The 23607-nt window shown below is 40.4% G+C and overlaps 1 protein-coding gene across 4 annotated transcripts in view; it reads left to right on the top strand.

Moving 5' to 3' along the window:
• Positions 1-549: 549 nt before the first annotated feature.
• LOC106567777 (uncharacterized) overlaps positions 550-23607 on the top strand; it is a 65015-nt gene continuing 41957 nt past the window's right edge. For all 4 annotated transcript variants that reach the window (XM_014137502.3, XM_014137503.3, XM_014137504.3 and 1 more), the window contains exon 1: positions 550-993. In XM_014137502.3, the coding sequence (XP_013992977.2) occupies positions 694-993 (300 nt within the window). In that variant the 5' untranslated portion in view covers positions 550-693. The remainder of the gene's footprint in view (positions 994-23607) is intronic.

The raw sequence follows: 23607 nt of genomic DNA on the forward strand, positions 1-23607 counted from the left end.
TCCCCATTAGCTGCTGCCTGGGGTCCAGCAACATAAGACAGTTACATATAGTTTAAAATACTACATGACATTTCATAACACCTTACCCAACACATTCAGTGTGTTCCTTCAGGCCACCACACCACCACCACCACATATTTACAATACAACATCCATGTGCACATGTGTAGATTGCGTGTCTTCTGTCTGTCTGTCTGTCTGTCTGTCTGTCTCCGAAGCACGTAGAAAGATGTATGTTCTTCTTTTGGCTGATCTAGCTACAGGACAAGGTCACCATTCATCACTAAAGTTTGATCTTCCAGTTTTTCAGTGAGTTAGTACAATCCGGGATCCTTGGGACGTCCCTACCCTAAATTTAACCCCTATCTTTACCATAACCCTAACCTAAACCCTTAGCTTAACCATTTTACAATTCAACTTCAATGGGGTAGGGACGTCTCAAGGACCCCGCATAGCAATTACCTTTTTTTGTGTAATAGCCAATGAGAGACGGAGGGGCGGATCTAACAAACGGGATCGCTTTATTTTACGGTATCAGTGTGTGGGTTACCGTACGTCCCCCTGACTAGATGTGGATGGAGATAACTGTCACTGTGCTATCGTTTGAGCATCAGTCAGCTCAGGTTAGGGACATAGCATCATAGACAAAAGCCGAGTATGCTGAAATAGCAACGACTGAAAGAGTATTTAGACATGGCACCCAAATCGCTGTCTGAAAAGTTAGCAAATTTAGAGGACAGTGACTTAAAAGAGTCTACCTGCAGTTGCAGGAAACAGTGTAAGAACTGTAAAATCTTTCTGGGATTCTTCGTCTTATCCCTTTCATTGCATCTAGTTACGCTTTTCTGTTATTTGGACCTGAGATCCGAAGTGAAACGCGAGATTCTCCAGAAGAACAGAGAGGAGACAGTGTCACCGGCCGCAACCGATATGAATGACCGATATTCTCCAGTATTCCAGCTGTTGGATATCAGCTACCCAGCTGATATACAGGTAGGATAGTTATCGCCTCTGTAATAGTTTAACACTAGACACATATCTACATTTTGTAAGAATGCATTGAAATACACATCAGGGACCAAAGTGTAGCCATATACACCAAATTATTTTATACAGATTATGGATAATTTATTACAAATAACTATTTGTATGTTCAATATGGACATTACTTTTGGTCTTTAAACATCTTTGTAAGACCTTGCATTTCAGTTGCTTATTCTCAATATTTAAGCTACCTGACCAGATGAACAAGTGGCCCCAGGGTGCGCATACATGGTTAGCCTACTGATGATTAACGGTATGATGTCTAGAACGTGGGGGACCTCATGCAGAGCTATTTTCCTACCAGGGTGTGCTTTGCATAAAGTGCCTGGAATGATCACATGGTTAACATATTTTTCACTTGTGGGATGTTGAAACAACTGCCAATGTCTATCATGAATGTGTATGATGATTAGGCTATTGACTGTCATCATTTAGAACCTTTCATTTGTCCTTGATCAGACAGAATAATATATTGGTCCATGGTTCTCAAATGAGAACTACTTAGGCTTTCTTTGATGATACAGTCTCGTTGCAGGTTGGCAGTATGCTTATAGTAATACAAATCAGAATTTCACAGTTGTGGTGCCCAATTCTCCATTGTTACTTGAGATTGATAATGCTTAATAATGCTTTTGGTGAAAGTACTTTTTCCAAAGTGGTTTGGCGAGGATTTGAAAAGTGAGTGTATGGTTTGAGTGACCTGGTGGTGCATGTTGAGACGAGCAGACACCTACGAGAATACTGCATGCCATCAGCATGTGGCACAGTAAGATTACACCCATCCCCTCCATGTATTAACAAGCAACTCACACATTTTACTGCATTGTTGGCATATTATAATCGCCTACAATTTCGTCATGAGGGCAGAAAACACCTGGGGCCATTGGAGTTGTTACTGGAATCAAATCATAAAAGGTGCTAAAGTTCTCGTCAGCTATTCTTTTAGCCTGTGAATTGACATAATGGGACAGAGCTCCCACTTGTCTGAGGCTATAGTGTGTAAGATGCCAAATGTGCGTGGTTTGAAATATTATTTTACAGGAGCATGGTAAGCCATGTGAAAAGTACTACTGCACAGAAACATATGGTAGGAAGACGACAGTCAGTGGATGCCTTTCAATTTCAGATCAATTAAATTACACATAATTCGACAATGTTAAGATCCACCTGGCCCTCATCGACATTATAATCAGATGAGATGAAAAGTTGAATGATTTGGTTGTGATCATGTTGCTCTGAGTTCTCCAGAATCCACGTTGTTGTCTTTGACCTTGATGCCAGCTGTGAAAGTACTACACAGCACTAGTGGTTGCAATTCTTTTTCTTTTTCTTTTAAATCCCCTAGTAGACTTATAAAAAAATCCTTAGCTTTTAAGTTCAGTCACTATGTTTGTTGTAGGCCTATGGATGGTTTGTTCATAGAGGTTTATATTGAGAAAAAGACCTCAAAAAGCCCAAATGAGATTGTGAATGAACTATAGCAGGTATACGACCCCCCGCTTCGTCATTTCAACTTCCCCAGGCATTGTGGCTTGCCTCCAGAGCTCAGTGTGAAATCTCTAACTAGCACAGTTAGCTCCACACAAATATCCGGTTCCAACCCTCAACATCACTATTAAATCAGACCTTGTGCTCCGTTGCAGTATGAGATTTCTTACAGGATATTACCTTAAAAGCAACGTTGTGCAACGCAAGTAATTACATCCACTCAATTACTCAACTCCATTAAAATGGAGCATTGTGGGAGAATGTACATATGGCAGTACATGTTAATATAGATGCAGACATATATAAGAAGTGAGAGACCTTTTAGAGTTGATTTAGGCACCATATTTGTAATTACGATTATGGATGTGTTTATTGTTTGCGTTTGTCTGTATTGTCAATTGCATTGAGTCCTTATTACCATAGATTTAAGCAAAAACCTGAATCAAAGAACCATCCAGACGGTATGTGGTCAGGGTTCAATCTGAGGGCTGTAGTTATTTATAGAGGTTAGAGTTAGGGATGGGCCCTATGTCATTTTACATAATCTATTGTAATATCCACCACTCAAGCTAATAAAACATAAGTAAACACACATTCATTTAACACACACACATACCACGACATGACAAACCACCTCCCTCCCCTCAATTAGATCATCCCCTGATGATGAACTGTAGATGTGTGGTCAAGAATGATGTGTTTACTTTAGCTGTAGGTTGTCATTTATTTATTTGGAATGCTTTCAAAGGAACAAGTGGGCCTCGAGCCATGTTTGTTACTGGGGACAGGTGTCAAGACTGTTACTAGTTTTGTTATCTTTGCAAGGGAGTTAGGAAAGAATGTTTGAATGTCCCTAATTGTGGATGATGTTTGCCATGATATGCACCTGCTTTGCTTTAGATTATCTTGAGGGTTTAGCTAGTGGCTACACAAATGTTATTCTCTTTCTTATGGGAAGCTATTCATACAAAAACATTGTGTCTTTCGGTATGTTTAGAAAACAGGAGGGACAGAGTTACTGCTAACTAAAGAGTAAAAAAGCCTAAAAAAGGTTTCCTGTTGAGTATTATTTTGCAGGTGAAAGCTTTTTATATCATAAAGGGATTTACCTCTTGCATGAGACTGGACAAAATAACACATTTTCATTGTTTGGAGCAGCTAATTAGTGTGACCAATTAGTTTCTAACCTGGGTCACGACTCAAGATTGTGTTAGCCCACAGAGCTTATGTCTAGGAAATGGCATCAGCTTTGGGAGCCAATGCAAGCTCTTTCCATGACATAGATTGACCAGATTAATCCAGGTGAAAGCTGATCGATCCCTTATTGATGTCACCTGTTAAATCCACTTCAATCAGTGTAGATGAAGAGGAGACAGGTTAAAGAAAGATTTTTAAGCCTTCAGACAATTGAGACATGGATTGTGTATGTGTGCCATTCAGAGGGTACGGGGTATGGTAGTAGATGCCAGGCGCACCGGATTGAGTGTGTCAAGAACTGCAACGCTGCTGGGTTTTTCACACTCAACAGTTTCAAGAATGTTCCACCGCTCAAAGGACATCCAGCCAACATAACACAACTGCGGGAAACATTGGAGTCAACCAGCATCCCTGTGGAATGCTTTCGACACCTTGTAGAGTCCATGCCCCGACAAATTGAGGCTGTTCGGATATATCTATATCAATGTTCCTCCTATTTTGTACACTCAGTGTACAGTACCAGTCAAAAGTTGACATACCTACTCATTCCAGGGTTTTTATTTATTTTTACTATATTCTACATTGTAGAAAAGTAGTGAAGACATCAAAACTATGAAATAACACACATTGAATGATGTAGTAACCAAAAAAGTGTTAAAGAAATATATTTGAGATTCTAGTAGCCACCCTTTGCATTCTCTCAACCAGCTTCATGAGGTAGTCACCTGGAATGCATTTTAATTAACAGGTGTGCCTTGTTAAAAGTTCATTTGTTGAATTTCTTTCCTTCTTAATGCATTTCAGCCAATCAGTTGTGTTGTGACAAGGTAGGGGTGATATACAGAAGATAGCCCTATTTGGTAAAAGACCAAGTCCATAGTATGGTAAGTACAGCTCAAATAAGCAAAGAGAAGCGACAGCCCATCATCACTTTAAGACATGAAGGTCAGTCAAGCCGGAAAATGTCAAGAACTTTGAAAGTTTCTTAAAGTGCAGTCGCAATTACCATCAAGCGCTATGATGAAACTGTCTCTCATTAGGACCGCCACAGGAAAGGAAGACCCAGAGTTACCTCTGCTGCAGATCATAAGTTCATTAGAGTTAACTGCACCTCAGATTGCAGCCCAAATAAATGCTTCACAGAGTTCAAGTAACAGACACCAACGTCAACTGTCCAGAGGAGACTAGGTGAATCAGGCCTTCATGGTGGAATTGCTGCAAAGAAACCACTACTAAGGGACACCAATAAGAAGAAGAGACTTGCTTGGGCCAAGAAACACGAGCAACGGACATTAGACTGGTGGAAATCTGTCCTTTGGTCTGATGAGTCCAAATTTGAGATTTTTTGTTCCAACTGCCCTGTCTTTGTGAGATGCAGAGTAGGTGAACGGATGATCTCCGCATGTGTGGTTCCCACCGTGAAGCATGGAGGAGGTGTGATGGTGTGGGGGTGCTTTGTTGGTGACACTGTCAGTGATTTATTTAGAATTCAAGGCACACTTAACCAGCATGGCTACCACAGCATTCTGCAGGGATACGCCATCCCATCTGGTTGCGCTTAGTGGGACTATCATTTGTTTTTCAACTGGACAATGACCCAACACACCTCCAGGCTGTGTAAGGGCTATTTGACCAAGGAGAGTGATGGAGTGCTGCATCAGATTAACTGGCCTCCACAATCACCCGACCTCAACCCAATTGAGATGGTTTGGGATGAGTTGGACCGCAGAGTGAAGGAAAAGCAGCCATAAAGTGCTCAGCATATGTGGGAACTCCTTCAAGACTGTTGGAAAAGTATTCCTCATGAAGCTGGTTAAGAGAACGCCAAGAGTGTGCAATGCTGTCATCAAGGCAAAGGGTGGCTACTTTGAAGAATCTCAAATATAAAATATACTTTGATTTGATTAACTCTTTTTACTACATGATTCCATATGTGTCATTTCATAGTGTTGATGTCTTCACCATTATTCTTTATTGTAGAAAATAGTAAAAATAAAGAAAAACCCTTGAATGAGTAGACTTTTGACTGGTACTGTACGTGTTCACCAACTTTGTGTTCCAAATCCCATGCAACTATTTTTGAGGGAGATAAACATTGAGCAATTGTATAGCGGTGAACTAACAGTTTAACAATATGCATTTATGTGCCAAAATGTATGTATTGTTTTTACCACTAATCTGTAAGGTAAACCACTGCTTTGAAGTGACCTTGACATACAGAACTGTATGTCCATATGATGTTACCTATTATATAGTCTTTAGTCAGCTTTTGCAGAAGTATGGTGCTCACTTACTGTAACGCTCGTTGTTAGAAGAAGAAGTGGACCAAGGCGCAGCGTGGTAAGTGTTCATGATACTTTATTTCAAGAAACACTCAAACAAGAATTACCAGAAGCAACAAAGTGAACCGTTCCATCAGGCACAGACACTAAACAGAAAATAACCTCCCACAAACACAGGTGGAAAACAGGCTGCCGAAGTATGATTCCCAATCAGAGACAACGATAGACAGCTGCCTCTGATTGGGAACCACACTGGCCCACAAACAAAGAAACAGAAAACATAGACTTTCCCACCCGAGTCACACCCTGACCTAACCAAACATAGAGAATACTAAGGATCTCTACGGTCAGGGCATGACACTTACTTTAGAGTGGTTTATTTCAAAGAAAACTCTGAGAGATCAGTAATCACACAATTTTTTTCTAACCCCTCCACTCGCAAACTCAAAACAGCATTGGTTTGAGGTTCACAAAAATATGTGTCTTCAAAGTAGCCTCAATTCTCAGTTATATCATCTGTGACTCCACACGTTTGTCATATAAACGTAGAGATCATGTAACTTGAGTTGTGTATACTGAACATACTGAATGTCTATTGAGCCATATTGTAGATTATCAAAGAGGCCTGCATGCACCAGTGATCTTTTCACTCAGTATCCCAGTTGTTACATAAGATCAGGCTTGATAATTCCATCATGATAGTAGCTCAAACACTATTAGGCAGTTCTGCCATTTTACTTTAATATCCTAGTAGTCCTGGAAGGCTATGGAGGGCTATGGACCTCCATGACTCAGAACAGTTGGAGACCAAGGTGTATCCGCATTCTACATGAGCTTTGGCGCCTGCTGGGAGACCAGCCAAGAGGGAGTTACATTTCATTTTAGGAAGCAAGAGTACTAAACAAGACACTAACTCATTCAACTATCAATCATGTATTGTCAATTTGTCATATTATCAACAGTTGAACAGTATAGTCATTTTTGTGGTTTTTGGCTAGCCACAATTAGTCCTTTATTTTTCAACTTGTATTTTCAGACCAACCATGGATGTTTTATTATTGCTCTTCTCTGTGAAGTTCAATTTGTGTGGGTAAGCCCAGACATTTTTGGTGAAGTAGTTTGTGCAATTACTTGAGAGGAATTCTTGTGAAACTGTTGTCTCTCTGTCCTGTGACAGAAGACCACGGCACAGCCACTTTATGAGAGAGTTTTTACAAAAGGCAGGATTACATTTGCGTGAGTTTAGAAGAGCCATAACATGCCATTCTGGATTTTGTATTTTTTGGTGGGTGAACCAATTTGTTTACTAACTAGAACACATCCTTCAAAATAATCTCAGGACAGCGCATTATAAATGAATACCCATAAAATGATGGCCTTATACTGACTTGAGGTCTGTGCCTAATTCAATTTTAACAAAAGTCTGATCAGAAAGAGTTTAGAAAGTGATTGTGCATAATATTTTTGTTGTATAAAAAAAATATTCTCTTAAAGGACTTATTTTTCTGGACGTTCATGTATATGAGCATCCCAAATTCTTAACATTATTGAGCATATCGAGGAGATTGATCAAAACAAATTTGTTCTCATTCTCACAAGTCCATCACAAATAATTAATTTCAGAATCCAACATCTTCCTGCATTTCTTCCCTTCTACCCTCCCTACACCTCACTCAGATAGTGATCATAGCACCTTCCTGTGCCCATTGCTGGACCTACAGTACATCCAGCCTTCAGCACTGTATAACATGTAATATTAACCTTAATTACACTGTAATGTCTGTTGGTGTATTAATTGCATTACCCATTGATGTTAATTTAATGGGAAACATTAAATGGCCCCAATAAATACTGTAATAGTTTAATCTTCAATTAATAATTTGCATACATGTAATAACAATGTACTGAAGTAGAAATTGAAATCATGAACACTGCTATTATATCAATCAAATAAATAATATAGGCCTATTTATCAGCCTAGTCATCATATTCCCATTCTATAGTGGTTTGAGTTTTGAAAGAGACTATGAAAAATAGAGGAGTAGTGAAAGCAAGTTGTCAACCTTGCTGCAGAGCAGATGTGGGCCCACATTTACGAAACATGTTTCATGTGGTTTTCTGGTTGTCCCAAATTGGAATTGTTTTAAAGCCACAACACACAGAAACTGTGCCAGGAGGAAGGGTAGGGTGAGCACTTGGAGGAACAAAGGGAGGAAAACGAGGTAGCAGGTGGAAAAACATATTTGCCAAATTGCTGACAGGTGCTCCACAGCCTTGGTTAGAAGGTTCAAATAGAAAACCCAGCATGGGGAATTGAACAAGCTTTCCGAATTTGGCTAAGAGCCACTCAAAGCAAGATGTGGCAATTGTAGCTACCTAGCACCAGTAGTGTAAAGTACTTAAGTAAAAATACTTTAAAGTACTACTTAAGTTGTTTTTTGGGGTATCTGTACTTTACTTTACTATTTATATTTTTGGCAAGTTTTCCTTTTACTTCACAACATTCCTAAAGAAAATAATGTACTTTTTACTCCATACATTTTCCCTGACACCCAAAAGTACTCGTTACATTTTGACAGGAAAATGGTCCAATTTATACACTTATTAAGAGAACATCCCTGGTCATCCCTACTGCCTCTGACCTGGCGGACTCACTAAACACAAATGCTTCGTTTGTAAATTATGTCTGAGTGTTGGAGTGTGCCCCTGGCTATCCGTCAATAAAAAAAATACTAATTGTGCAGTCTGGTTTGCTTAATATAGGCGTTTATACTTTTACTTTTACTACTTAAGTACATTTTAGCAGTTCCATTTACTTATGATACTTAAGTATTTTTAAAACCAAATACTTTTAGACTTTTACTCAAGTAGTATGTTACTGGGTGACTTTCACTTTTACTTGAGTCATTTTCTATTAAGGTGTCTTTACTTTTACTCAATTATGACAATTTAGTACTTTTTCCACAACTGCCTAGCACTAAGTTGTTGGCATATTTGTTGGGATTTTCTTTGTTGAGATTTATTTAAACCCACTCACGTGCCTTGCAAGAATCTGTGTGCTCAGAGCTACAGTTCTTAGACGCAATGTCAATTGATTGGTTGCTGTGCATAGTTTGGTACAGAAAGATGTAGGCCTACAGTGCAACTAGCTGGACATATTGTGGGGATTCATGATAGGTACTGATCTGAGCATGATTGTGTTAGCTCATCTGACTGATAGAGACTTTAGGGTGGATTTACATTAGTAAAATATGTCTAGTAAGAGCTATCTCTCTTTAACATCAGATTAGCAACTTTTCTGTTTACACTGGCCTTGGATGTGGTGTGGTCAAAGCCTCATTCCTAACTTGTGTGAGTGCAACTATTATTACCGTAAATACCATGGTATATAGACAAACAAAATAAGCATAGCAAATCAAACTATACAGGAGCTTCTCATCTAAACCATATTGTATATAGTGTTGCACGCTTGATTAATCAGCTGGGTCTCATAGACAATAACGAACATAGTAAATGTAAATCCAGGACACTCAAATGAGTATGTTACGTTTGGTATGGTTACATAAGACGGAAGGTTACTTAAGGCAAAAATGAAGGGAGGGTGGTTGGTCGGGGTCGATGGGTTTGCGTATAACGTAAATGTCTAGCAACCCAAAGGTTGCGTGTTTGAATCTCATCATGGACAAATTTAGCATTTTATCTAATTAGCAACTTTGCCTCTACTTACTACTTTTCAGCTACTTTGCAACTAGCACGTTAGCTAACCCTTTACCTAAAAGACAATTTATGCTTGATCTGGCAATGCGGTCTGGAAGCTCCGTACGTTAGCCACAACAAATTGGAATTCGTAACATATCATATATTTTGCAAATTTGTAACATATTGTAAATTTTGCAAATTCGTAACATGTTGTACGAATTGCAATTTGTAACATATCATACAAAATGGGTGATGGACATCCACAACTGAATACATACCATATGAAACGTAACATATCACACTTAATGGAGTGTCTCAGATTTACATACAAAATAATACAAAATGCTCCGAGACCACATTAGATTAATGCAATGATTCACAAATGGGTAGATACACTACATGATCAAAAGTATGTGGACACGGGCTCATCGAACATCTCATTCCAAAATCATGGGCATTAATATGGAGTTGATTCCCCCTTTGCTGCTATAACAGCCTCCATTCTTCGGGGAAGCCTTTCCACTAGATGTTGGAACATTGCTGAAGGGACTTGCTTCCATTCAGCCACAAGAGCATTAGTGAGGTCGGGCGCTGATGTTGCGTGATTAGGCCTGGCTCGCAGTCGGCCTTCCAATTCATCCCAATGGTGTTCAATGGGGTTGATGTCAGGGCTCTGCATGCCAGTCAAGTTCTCCCACATCAATCTCAACAAACCAATTGTCTAGAATGTCATTGTATGCTGTAGCGTTAAGATTTTCCTTCACTGGAACTAAGGGGCCTAGCCCAAAACAGGAAAAACATCCCCAGACCATTATTCCTCTACCAAACATTTACAGTTGGCACTTATCACTCTGGCAGGTAGCATTCTCTTGGCATCCGCCAAACCCAGATTCGTCCGTCGGACTCCCAGAATGTGAAACGGGATTCATCACTCCAGAGAATGCGTTTCCACTGCTCCAGAGCCCAATGGCGGCGAGCTTTACACCACCTTTGGCAGCGATTACAGCCTCAAAGTCTTCTTGGGTATGACTCTACAAGCTTGGCACACCTGTATTTGGGGAGTTTCTCCCATTCTTCTCTGCAGATCCTCTCATGCTCTGCCAGGTTGGATGGGGAGCGTTGCTGCACAGTTATTTGCAGGTCTCTCCAGAGATGTTCGATCGGGTTCAAGTCCGGGCTCTGGTTGGGCCACTCAAGGACATTCAGAAACTTGTCCCAAAGCTACTCCTGCGTTGTCTTAGCTGTGTGCTTAGGGTGGTTGTCCTGTTGGAGGGTGAACCTTCACCCCAGTCTGAGGTCCTGGAGCAGGTTTTCATCAAGGATCACTCTGTACTTTACTCTGTTCATCTTCCCTCGATCCTGACTAGTCTACCACTCCCTGCCACTGAAAAATATCCCTACAGCATGATGTTCCCACCACCATGCTTCACCGTAGAGATGGTGCCAGGTTTCCTCCAGACGTGACACTTGGCATTCAGGCCAAAGTGTACAATCTTGGTTTTATCACACCAGAGAATCTTGTTTCTCATGGTCTGAGAGTCTTTAGGTGCCTTTTGGCAAACTCCAAGTGGGGAGCCATGTGTCTTTTACTGAGGAGTGGCTTCCATCTGGCCACTCTACCATAAAGGCCTGATTGGTGGAGTGCTGCAGAGATGGTTGTCCTTCTGGAAGGTTCTCCCATCTCCACAGAGAAACTCTGTCAGAGTGGCCATAAGGTTGTTGTTCACCTCCCTGACCAAGGCCCTTCTCCACCGATTGCTCAGTTTGGCAGGGTGGCCAGCTCTAGTAAGAGTTTTGGTGGTTCCAAACTTCTTCCAATTAAGAATGATGGAGTCCACTGTGTTCGTGGAGACATTCAATGCTGCATAATTGTTTTGGTATCCTTCCCCAGATCTGTGCCTCGACACAATCCTGTCTCGGCGCTCTACGGACCATTCCTTCTACCTCATGGCTTGGTTTTTGCTCAGACATGCACCATCAACTGTGGGACCTTATGTAGACAGTTGTGTGCCTTTCCAAATCAAGTCCAATCAATTGAATTTACCACAGGTGGACTCCAATAAAGACAGTGATGATGATGGAAACAGGATGCACCTGAGCTCAATTTCAGTCTCATAACAAAAGGTCTGAATAAATAAGGTATTTCTGCTTTTGGTTTTTAATACATTTGCACAAAAAAATATTAAAAGCTGTTTTCGCTTTGTCATTATGGGGTATTGTGTCTAGATTGATGAGTAAAACATGTTTTAAATACATTTTAGAAAAGGCTGTAACTTAACAAAATGTGGGAAAAGTCAAGGGGTCTGAATACTGTATTTTAAAAGCCTTCCATTTTTTATTTGGGTAACAGAGCAAAAATGCTCTCTGCTGGTATTACGGTAATTAAGGTAATTCTTGCAGGGCGTGAGAGAGCTGTTGTCTTTACACTGTACCACTCATGGTGTAGATGTCTCCCCCCAGAGGTAGTGTGGGAGACATCTCTTAAAGAGACATTTGAATCTAGATCCGTCTCTACACTACACAAGTGTCTCTCCTGGACCTAGTTTGTGTTGTCAAGGTAGTGTAGTTTACAGAGGGTATGAGATCATGTCAAGCAATGCCACTTGTTCACCACAGGAGATCATCATGCACGAGCAGAGGTTTGAATTTAGATTTGATCATAGGTTCATGTTCAAATGTAGCAATCTGGAATCTTGTGTGATGATGGCCTATGCTCACTTAATGCTCAGATTTGAGCGTAATTGTTTTATAAATGAAAGCCCATGTCCTTAAGGCTCTCATACATCTATTTTTAATCCTTAAAAGTCTTCAAAAGAATGTGTATTTTGGAGGGGGAGGGTTACTTTTTATGGACCCTGTAAAATCTGGTTAAAAAAAACTCTAAGAACGTTGGGGCAACAAAAAGCATGATCATGTGTTAAAGATGTTAAAACATTCCAGTCTTTTCTTTGAAACAACCAGATGATCATATACTGTTAGACTGTCTCCTAAAATATTACAGAAGAGTGTGTCATATCCAGAATCGTGTTCTGCAAGGCTATCTGCTGAGAGTGATTTGGGAAAGCCAAATGGCACAGATAACTGAGCTGTCTGATCTTTCAATAACTAAAGTTGATGAAGGACTCAAGGACATCACATGCATGGTGTCTGTGTTATGAGTAAATTGTCTCGTGGACCAAGATTCTCTGAAAACCCAATGACGTTCTACATCCCAAAAGTAAACATCCATAAATGAATCTCTTCTTTTGAGAAAAGTTTGTTTTCCACTAATTTTATCTCTCTTTCCCTCTTTTGTCTTTTGATGTCATAGAGACTGCGGATTATGACTGTATCATTTGTGAAGATCCAGTATCTTAGTTTCTCGCAGAGCAACATCCAAAGGCCTTCGTGACTGCCTTACTGAAAGCAGCTGTGAGACATTACTGGGACTAGATGAGATAAGGCGTGTGTGAAACGTCCCAGGCCCTTTGTTGATATGCAAAGTGTTTGATGTCAGTTTCAGTGCAGCTTGGCTTATGGAAAAAAAAAATGTGTCATGTTGGAAAGCCTTGTATGACTTATGCTTTAGCGAACACATCCCAGTTTGTCTTTCTTTGTGATTTAGTCCAATTTCAGAGAGCTATAAAACTCACTTACAGGGATGAGGGGGTTCCCTTTTTGATTTGTAATATCCACTGAAGGATGAAGTACAAGGGCTTTGCTGAAAAAGACAGAGATAAAGAAAGTACGAGAGACGTATACAGTATTCGCATAGTGGAGGGCATATTCAGTGGCCATCTTTTGAACTGCATTTCTGAGTTGTCAATCATTTACTTTTGACATTGTTGGGAGTTTTGATCAAATCTACATCTGCACCTGTGGCTACATTCAAACTAACGGGCACATGTGCAGTATGTGTAAATCATTTGAAGGTTCCTAGATATGTTTGGATTTAATTGCATGTAGTTGTGCATACGTGCAAGTCCTGCAATTGTTGTAGACCACACATTCTGTATTCTCTGAAACAAGGTGGCCTCGTCATTACACAATGTTGGGACTTTACTATGTGTGATGCTGGCTTTACGAGGTGCTGGGATACATTATCTGACTTGATATGAATTATGATCTGTTTCATTTCTTAAATTTCCTAATTGATGTAGAATTAACTACAATAATCATTGTATTATTTACTAGATTACATACAGATGTTCCGTTAAAGTAGCGTTTTTATTTCAAGAAAAGCAAAGGCACAAGATATACAAATATATGCTACTTTCTGTTTTATCTTTCTCAAACTGACTCACCATGCATCGCCCATGAAGGCTACCCTTCAACACGAATGCCATTCTAACAATTTTTCTGTAATTGTATGATAAATCAGTTCCCTGTTTGCAGGTAGCTGATGAAGGTGTGCCTTGCATGTTGGATTGTAATATGCAGCTGAAATTAGTTTTTCTTATACAGTATATTGGGATTTATCAAAACATTACAGCTGGTGACCGTGTTTTACCATTGATTCAGTTTGCCAACCTGCTGCTATGAAGCTGCAGCTTTAGCTGCTGCCAGTCACTGTTATTTTTGGTTGTTTCTCCCTTCATGCTATTTCACCATGACAAGAGTGGAAACTATGAACTTATACCATTGCGGACATCCACGGCCATCACACGGCCAAGACATATTAAGAGTCTGCATGAGGAGGACCAAATGACTTGGGATTAGTGAAGAAAATGCGAAAACTGAGGGCCTCAGACATACATTAGCTTTTCTCCTGAGAGGTCAAGAATGTGGGGGTCTTGAACTGTATGTTTGGAGCCTCAAGGTAAAAGCTGAAAGAGAACATGCTTTTCCCCCTGGTATTTTCATGTATTCTTTAAGTCAGTGACACTATCATAGTTTATTATTTCTGGCCTTATGTACTAATTCATATTTGATTTTGCATGTAATACATGAATTGGCTGGCTACATCCTAGAGTATTGCATGTCTATTTGATTCGATTTATTACTTATCCACTTTATGGAGTGGTTTTTGAACTTCCCCCATGTGTAATGGTCCTGCAGCACAAATTTAAAATCTCTTATCAAACCATCTCGAGAACAGTGCAGCTGATTGCTTAGTCAAAAAGGGATTTCTGGTTCCTGACCTTTTGTGGGAACAATTTGAGCTTGGGAGTAGTTAGAATAATATTTTCTCAATATTCATTTTTATCATTTAAAGAGAGAAACCAATGAGTCATATGACAGGCATCTTGGCTATTGTTTAAAGAGGCTATATACTGTTTGTTGTGTTCAGACAGAGGAAAACCCAGCACTTAAAGATGTTTCTTCTCATAACTCTTGCTGAAAGAGCCCAGTCTTTGTTTGAAGTCTTCTTGGAGTGTGTTGACATGACCAGAGTTGTCTCCATGCTAACACTGATTCCCAAAGCTGCACTGGATGTTCTCGTTCCATCAGATTACATTATAACAATAAAAAAAAAACTGTGAAAATATTTTATATTGACAAGTTCTTTGGTTTCCATCTGATGGCCACAGATTGGATAGTGATAACCAGGCTAGTCACAACTTTCATGAAGTCACAATTTAAGACTTCCCAATGAAAACTATTTGAAACTGGCCATAACGAACTGAACGGAAAAGATTGAAAATCATTGTGAATTTTGTTTGTTACTCTGAATCACAATGTACCAGATCCAAAATATTTACAGTGTGTAGTTCAGTTACTGTGAAGACCTCAAACTAATATGTAACAGCTGGTTCATGTTTTTTAACATTTTCATCAGAGGTTTGATCCAGTGAATTTTGTATGCAATTGTTGAGACTATTTTCTCCCCTTTTGAGCTTTTCTCATGGTTAGTTGCAGCTTTTACATTTCATATAAGGCTAATTATATTGGTTTGAAGAAAGCACAGCTGGGTCTCAACCCAGTGCAGGCTAATGCCTCACATGCTTTTAATCAAAGATTAATTTCCTATGAAAAAAAACAGACCGCTTTCAAAACTTGTCGTGGCACAACATGAAGTGTGTTTACTAAGTGTAACCAAATCCTGTTTCTTGTAAAGAGGGCAAATCCGCAAGAGAGTCACAAACACATACAGATGAGATTTTCAAAGCTGTGGCTTTTGCTACTGCGATGACAAGTGAGTGTGCAGTTCCTCCACATCGGCCGGTGGTGCAGACAGTGTAGTCTTTGAATTATCACACTGCTGAAGATACAATGTAGGGTACTGAACCCCATCCACTAGCCCTGTGTTGCACAGACCTTGGTGATGAATAGCTGTTATTTTGGGTAGGAATGCCAAAATGTTTACTCATTGAGGGTTTTGGCTCACCATGATTCTCTTTGTGTAGGATAGTTTACTACTCAAAGTGTATTGTTTGACTTTTGAATCTCTTTTGAAGTAAATTCATGTTTTTACCAAAGATTTTTGGTTTGTGAAGGACAAAGATGTATTCATTGATTCTTGTTGTTTCTGACCGAGTGACTATTGGGCAATCATTGTTCATTGCCTAAAAGTCTCCTCTCATGCTGTTGACGCATTGGCATTTATTGAGATGACTCATGTACTGGAGGCAGCTCTGCAGAGTGGTCACTAGCTGGCACAGCCACAAAGTCATAAAACCTAACCCTAACCTTAACCATAACCACACTGCTAGCCCTAATGCCTAACCCCAACTTTAAATGAAGACCAAAAATGTTTGTTTTTTTCGTCATAAATGTTTGCAATATAGCCAATTTTTACTTTTCAGCTGGCCCATCTAGCGTAAAACCACTCAGTTCTGTCTCCAAGGCAAAACTCATGACAATAAACGTCAACCTGCTCAATAGACTAGAGATGGATGATATAACCGGCCTTCATTTTGTTAAGAATTGTTGTGTCACAGATGGCCTGATCAGCTATTACTTCATATCAATAAGATATTAATAAATATCTAATTCTGTTGTCATTTTCTCATCTCATTGTGCACCGTTCTTCATGTTTCATGTTCTGTGATCTTTCAGTGAAAACACTGTCAAATATTGATGTGTAGGACCAGATGGCAATACTTTGGGTGAAAACACTTGTGCAGCTGTAAATGTTTTACTACACACACTTATTTGCACAGATGGCAGTATTAAACAATCCTGATTATGGGTTCAGATGGATTGCCCTCTCCGTTGAACTCCAGGGCTGACTATCATTCAACTCTGTCATGATGAGTGATGTTTTAAAATAAATCATCATCATGGGTAATGTCCCATACAATTCTGGATTGTCGAATACTGTTCTCTGACATTGGTATTTTATACCCTATTCCTACTCCTACTGTATTTTATAGAGGCAAAAGCTGGCAATACTTTGTTGGTATTCGGAAAATGGTTGAGGAGAAGGAGCACAGTTCGGAGTGGGTTCGTCTGTATGAGGTCTGTAGATTGCATGTAATGGGTGAGGTTGGTTTGCTGTGTCAGGTTCAGGTCTAGTGTCAGTGCTGTGATGTAGGCTAGCGTTGCTTCAATACAGTACAGCTGTGTCCCATCTGGCCAGGGCTGCAGACTGGTGCAACATCTGGAGCTCTGTGGACAGACAAGTCTCTCTCTCTCTCTTTCCTCCACTGGACTTTATCTGGGCTAACACTGGGCTTACGAGGTGAGAACATGTTCACGTCTGGTACGAGACAAATGCTCTAGCTGTAACATCTCATCCAGCGTGGGTCACCATCATCATGCCACTCAGCACACAGAGGCGTCATGCACCCCAAAAATCTGAGGGGCACAAAGTAGGTGATAATGGCTGGGGGGGGGGGCTATGAAACCGCTTTTTCCTGCAATCTAGAGACATAATCATCACGCTTAATTCTATGTGAAATGGTGGCTATTTTTCTGCGTATCTAAGCATACTCCTTGAGCTGTCGATATCCTCCTCACTGATGGTTCTTTTTTAAAATATACTAAATACGCTTCTTTGCATCTCTGCTAAAATCTGGGTAAAAGATTGAGAGCAATGAGTGTTATTCAGTACATTTAGTAATTGCTTGCTTTTGTAAAGTCTACCAGCCTTGCCAGCAGACATGCGTGCCACTGGCGTAGCTCAGTTTCTCTGGACCCCTGCTAAGTCGGAGATGCCCCCCCCCCCCCCCCCCCCAAAAAGAATGTTTGGGAATGTGTCAGCCACTCACAAAGTATAGACAACCGATCGCTGTCCATGGTTCTGAAATTGTGACGTCTACACGGCTGCCTATCAGATTATATGGTGATAGTGCTTGTAGTAGCCTATAGCTTTGCTTTAATGGATTCATGTTTATTTTTATTTGGTCAATATTTTCTCATGTTAAGCCTAATGTTATGTTTCACGAAGCTGTAACCCAACGGTGTCACAATCCTGCTATTTAGAATGCTGGATGGCGTCAAAAATGTGTTTACTTGTTCAGTAATTGAAGAGGGAAATGCAAACGGCAGGTAGCTTAGTGGTAAGAGCATTGGACTAGTAACCGAAAGGTTGCAAGATCGACTCCCTGAGCTGACAGGGTAAAAATCTGCCGTTCTGCCCCTGAACAAGGCAGTTAACCCACTGTTCCTAGGCCGTCATTGAAAATAAGAATTTGTTCTTAACTGACTTGCCTAGTTAAATAAATTTTAAAAACGTTGCTGATTGTAAAAACAGTGACCAATAGATACAAAAAAATATATACAACTGTCCTTTAGGCCTATAGCCTACCTTTGCTGTCTTCGAGCTCTCTCGCAGCTTGGATAGAAAGTTTGTGCTGTGTAAAACCAGTCTATTAATGCCAAATAATACAATAAGTCCACCGTCAAAACAATACCTTACTAGGGATTATCTTACTAGAGTTTTCTAGCTATATACAGTATTTAGCTGGTAATATATATTACCAGCAAATATATATATAGTACCAGTCAAAAGTTTGGACACACCTACTCATTCAAGGGTTTTGGTTTATTTTTACTATTTTCCACATTGTAGAATAATAGTGAAGACATAAAAACTCTGAAATAAATAAATAAATATTTTGTATTTTAGATTCTAAAAATATCCACTCTTTGCCTTGATGACAGCAATGCACACTCTGGGCATTCTCTCAACAAGCTTCACCTGGAATGATTTTCCTACAGCCTTGAAGGAGTTCCCACATATGCTGAGCACTTGTTGGCTGCTTTTCCTTCACTCTGTGTTCGAACTCATCCCAAACCATCTCAATTGGGTTGAGGTCGGGTGATTGTGGAGGCCAGGTCATCTGATGCAACACTCCATCACTCTCCTTATTGGTCAAATAGCCCTTACACAGCCTGGAGGTGTATTGGGTCACTGATAGTCCCACTAAGCGCAAACCAGATGGGATGGCATATCGCTGCAGAATGCCGTGGTAGCCATACTGGTTAAGTGTGCCTTGAGTTCTAAATAAATCACAGACAGTGTCACCAGCAAAGCACCCCCACACCATCACACCTCCTCCTCCATGCTTCACGGTGGGAACTACACATGTGGAGATCATCCGTTCACCTACTCTGCATCTCACAAAGACATGGAGTTTGGAACCAGAAATATCAAATTGGGACTCATCAGACCAAAGGACAGATTTCCACCAGTCTAATGTCCATTGCTCATGTTTCTTGGCCCAAGCAAGTCTCTTCTTATTATTGGTGTCCTTTAGTAGAGGTTTCTTTGCAGCAATTCGACCATGAAGGCCTGATTCACACAGTCTCTTCTGAACAGTTGATGTTGAGATGTGTCTGTTACTTGAACTCTGTGAAGCATTTATTTGGGGTAACTCTGGTCTTCCTTTCCTGTGGCGGTCCTCATGGTAGCGAGTTTCATCAAAGCGTTTGATGGTAATTGCGACTGCACTTGTTCTTGCCATAATATGGACTTGTCCTATTACCAAATAGGGCTATCTTCTGTATACCACCCATACCTTGTCACAACTGATTGGCTCAAACACATTAAGAAGGAAAGAAATTCCACAAATTAACTTTTAACAAGGCACACCTGTTAATTGAAATGCATTCCATTTGACTACCTCACGAAGCTGGTTGAGAGAATGCCAAGAGTGTGCAAAGCTGTCATCAAGGCAAAAGGTGGCTATTTGAAGAATCTCAAATATAAAATATATTTTAATTTGTTTAACACTTTTTGATTACTATATGATTTCATATGTTATTTTATAGTTTTGATGTCTTCACTATTATTCTACAATGTAGAAAATAGTAAAAATAAAGAAATAGTAGGTGTGTCCAAACTTTTGACTGGTACTATATATATTACACGTTGGAACTCGTACTCCACGCTGTCGGGGCTATCCGTCTCATCACTCATAAACTTACCAGTGTTCACAGAAGGGGGGTCGCTCTCATGAGCACTGCTGGATTTCTGGGAAAGGAGGAGAACGAGGTCCTGCACTCTCACTTGAGGAACTGTCACTATTCTCAAGGGGAGGAAGATGAGAAGGAGCAAGGCCACTGTCATTGCCGGGCCCGAGCAGTGAGGTCTCTGTCAGGACTGGGAGGCTGCTAGTGCTAGCTGCTGCAAAAGTAGGCCTCCTAGCTTCCACCTGTTAGGTGTTTCGTCAGTCGAGATTTGGCACGCACTTTATCAGGTGTTTTTGTGCACCACTTGGTCTTGCCTTTTGTTTATCCATCTTGAGCAACGCACACTTTTTTGAACTTGATAGCCAATTAGGTGCGGAGGCTGAGGCTGCTACCACTGGCACCGCTTAGAAATAGGTAATTAGATGCATGACAATTATATTGTCTGTCTCTCTCACCTACTACCATGCTGACTGGAGAACACAAATACTTCACTTGCTACATGTGTAAATTAAAAAGGAGAGTTCCTGTCAAATGTATTTCTTTAAAAAATGTATCAAATTTAGACATACTGTAGGTGTGAGATGACAGGCGCATTGGCCCCCAGAGTTCGTGGACCCCCCCGCCTTGCGTGGGCTGCGGGAGTTTCCGCTACGTCAGTGATGCCAGCCAAGATAGACAAGCTAGCTACTCAAACTTGATAGCCTGATATGGCTTCTTGGTGATCAAATTCATTTCCAAACATACCTCCTGTGAATCCTGTCCATCACCGGCAGCTACGCTGTGTGTGTCCCTCTACACCAAAGATGGTGGGTACTCTGTGAATATAGTCGATTCAGGCCATTTACCATTGAAAAAAATTGTCCACTCCGGTCTACTTAATAAGGGGGTTGCGCCCCCATAGACACCAATGCGATACCAGCTGGGTCTGGTCTACTTAGCTCATTGAATTCCATTGAAACAGAAAAAATGAGGGATCCTCTTCCGTCCCTGCTCTATAATCTCCTCTACTGACGGGATCTATGCACCTCAGAAGGAACCACTTACTAGGGAGAATAGCAGAGGTACTCTTTGCCTTGTCTAGTCAGTGTGCCCCCTCCTCAAAATACAGCTGACAGATATTTTTATAAATAATTATAAAACATGGGCAAAAAAATGAATTTTAGAAATTATTTTAATTTATTTATTTTAATTGAACCGGTTTTTTTTTTACTTTAATGTTTGTTAACTTGAGGGGGCATGTGGCCCTGTGCACCCTGTGGGCATGACATCTCTGAGCACACACCACCACCAGATTCTCTTCTCTTAGTCCCTGGGAAATGGATATGATTTGCTGGATAAGAACTCTCATACACTCAAGGTTAAAGGGTGGATTATAAATACAATGTTACAAAAGGAAGCCAGGAATAGATCTTCTTAGACCATGTCAAGTGAGGCATCATGATCACATAATTGTTCACATATATCTCCATTGTCCCCTGGAGTCATCATTATTGTTGATGCATTTTTCCCAACTTGGCGAACAGGAATCTGCATACTATTAAAGTTGCGGAGTTCGTGCATGATCTGGAGGAGAGGAGGACAATGTCCAAACCTCTTCTTTCAATATCTCTGTGTAAATCTGACCAGATTCATGTCTAAGGAATCATTACATTTGACATATTTAGCAGACACTCTTATCCAGAGCGACTTACAGGAGAAATTAGGGTTAAGCACCTTGCTCAAAGGCACATCAACATAATTTTCACCCAGCCAGCTCTGTGATTCAAACCAGCAACCTTTCAGTTACTGGCCCGACGCTCTTAACCACTAGGCTACCTTCTGCCTGTATCACAATAACACTGATGTGATGCAAGATTTTAACAGTATGTATGATTAAAGTAGTCTGGGGAATTCCCTTTAAGAAAGAGAAGGCCAGATCTCTTCTGATTGTCAATTCAAACTTTTTCAATTGCTTTGTCACTGATGCCTTATGGATGGTCTGACTTGTTTTGCAGATACAATGTGGATCAATTGACTTTGTGCATTCTTCAATCTAGTCAAAAGTACTATACAATGTGTAGCGCCCAATCCCCAACACGTTGTTGTATTCAGTTTGTGCAAAACTGTAAATGAGGCGAACAGTGCTCTTTACTAATGTAGATGGTAGACCCCACTTGAGCTTCCAGTCAGCACAATTGTTCATTATATTCTGATGTCAGCATTCCTATATTATAGCTAAAGAGGTCATGAATACTGAAGTCTGTTCACTCCTACGTACGAAGGCTGTAATATTCTGCATGTGTGACTTTTTCATTGTGCTTACACTGTTCAATTTCCAAAACGCTTGTAATATGAGTTTAATTCTGATTTATTGGTGCCAGTGACAATCAGTAAGGCTTGTCTGGGCTGTACCATGGCAGTTTCTGACACATCAGTGGATCCGGTTGGTTGCCTGTAGATCTGAAATGACATAATGACACACAAAAGCAGAATATGTTGCACTGGTTTGTGTCCTGGAATGAATATATAAAGAGGCAATCTCCTCAACCACAGTCACTTACTTATTCACTCAGTCATTGATGGGCTTAGTCCCCCGTTCTCCATGGAAGTGTTCTTTACAAACCTCATGAGCACCCTCCACACCAGGGAATCCTTTTTGAGGCAGTGTACTGTAGCTACCACCGTCATGGTTACGATGAGTGAGTCTCTGAATACAAATATATCTCAGTGAAACCCCCTGTTGTGTCTCCCTTCATGAGTCACTCCCCCCTCCTCCACCCTACACATCCCTCATGATGTTCAGACGTCTGCACACACTCCAAAGTTATGGACTAAAACTATGTATGAATCAATTCGGATCTTTCATTTTAGTTTGCCAATAGGGCTGCTGCACATATTGGTTGTAGTTTAACTGTTAGCTATTAACAAGTAGCTACTAAACATGTCAAGTGATTTATGTTCACCCCCATTCATTTGACATGTTTGAAATGACATGAGCAATAGTGTTCCAGCAATGATTTCCTATGATTGAGAGCACTTGGACAAGGTTGAATACTGTTAACATTCACACATTTGGTCTAACATGGACCCAGTACCCAGTTCAAACATGGGCCTCTGAGAATGGTGTCTGCTGACTGGTTCATGTAAGGCAGTGCGCTTCAAGACATGTTTTATTCCCCTTCTTTACAATAGTAATTTATGCCTATATTCTCTATATACAATACATTCTGTGCAGTATAAACAATAGCAGTTGTGTTTATTCTTTAAATCATTATTGTGGAAGGTCATGAAATGTTCCACACATTCATTGCGGGTGTTTTTATGGACTGTTCACAGCATAATGACTAACTACATTTTTCATGAAGTAAAAACACTACTCAGGAAGGCATGCTTGGGTTTGTACGACAAGTACAAATAAATATGAAGGCAGAGAAAGCTACTGTGAAACATGCCCACACATCCAGAGTAATCACTCTCCCTCTCAGTCTCAGTGATCCAAGCACTGCTAAACATATTGGCCAAAGTGCCCACAGAAACATATTTTCATTTAACTCAAACTACCAACCACATGCTAGGCCTTCTACCTATCCAAATACCTCTCATCAGAATCATCTTGAGGTGTCCAAACATTTGATTAAAC

Source organism: Salmo salar, chromosome 13 (genome assembly GCF_965601325.2).
Source record: "Salmo salar chromosome 13, fSalSal1, whole genome shotgun sequence".
In the NCBI taxonomy this organism is placed as follows: Eukaryota; Metazoa; Chordata; class Actinopteri; order Salmoniformes; family Salmonidae; genus Salmo; species Salmo salar.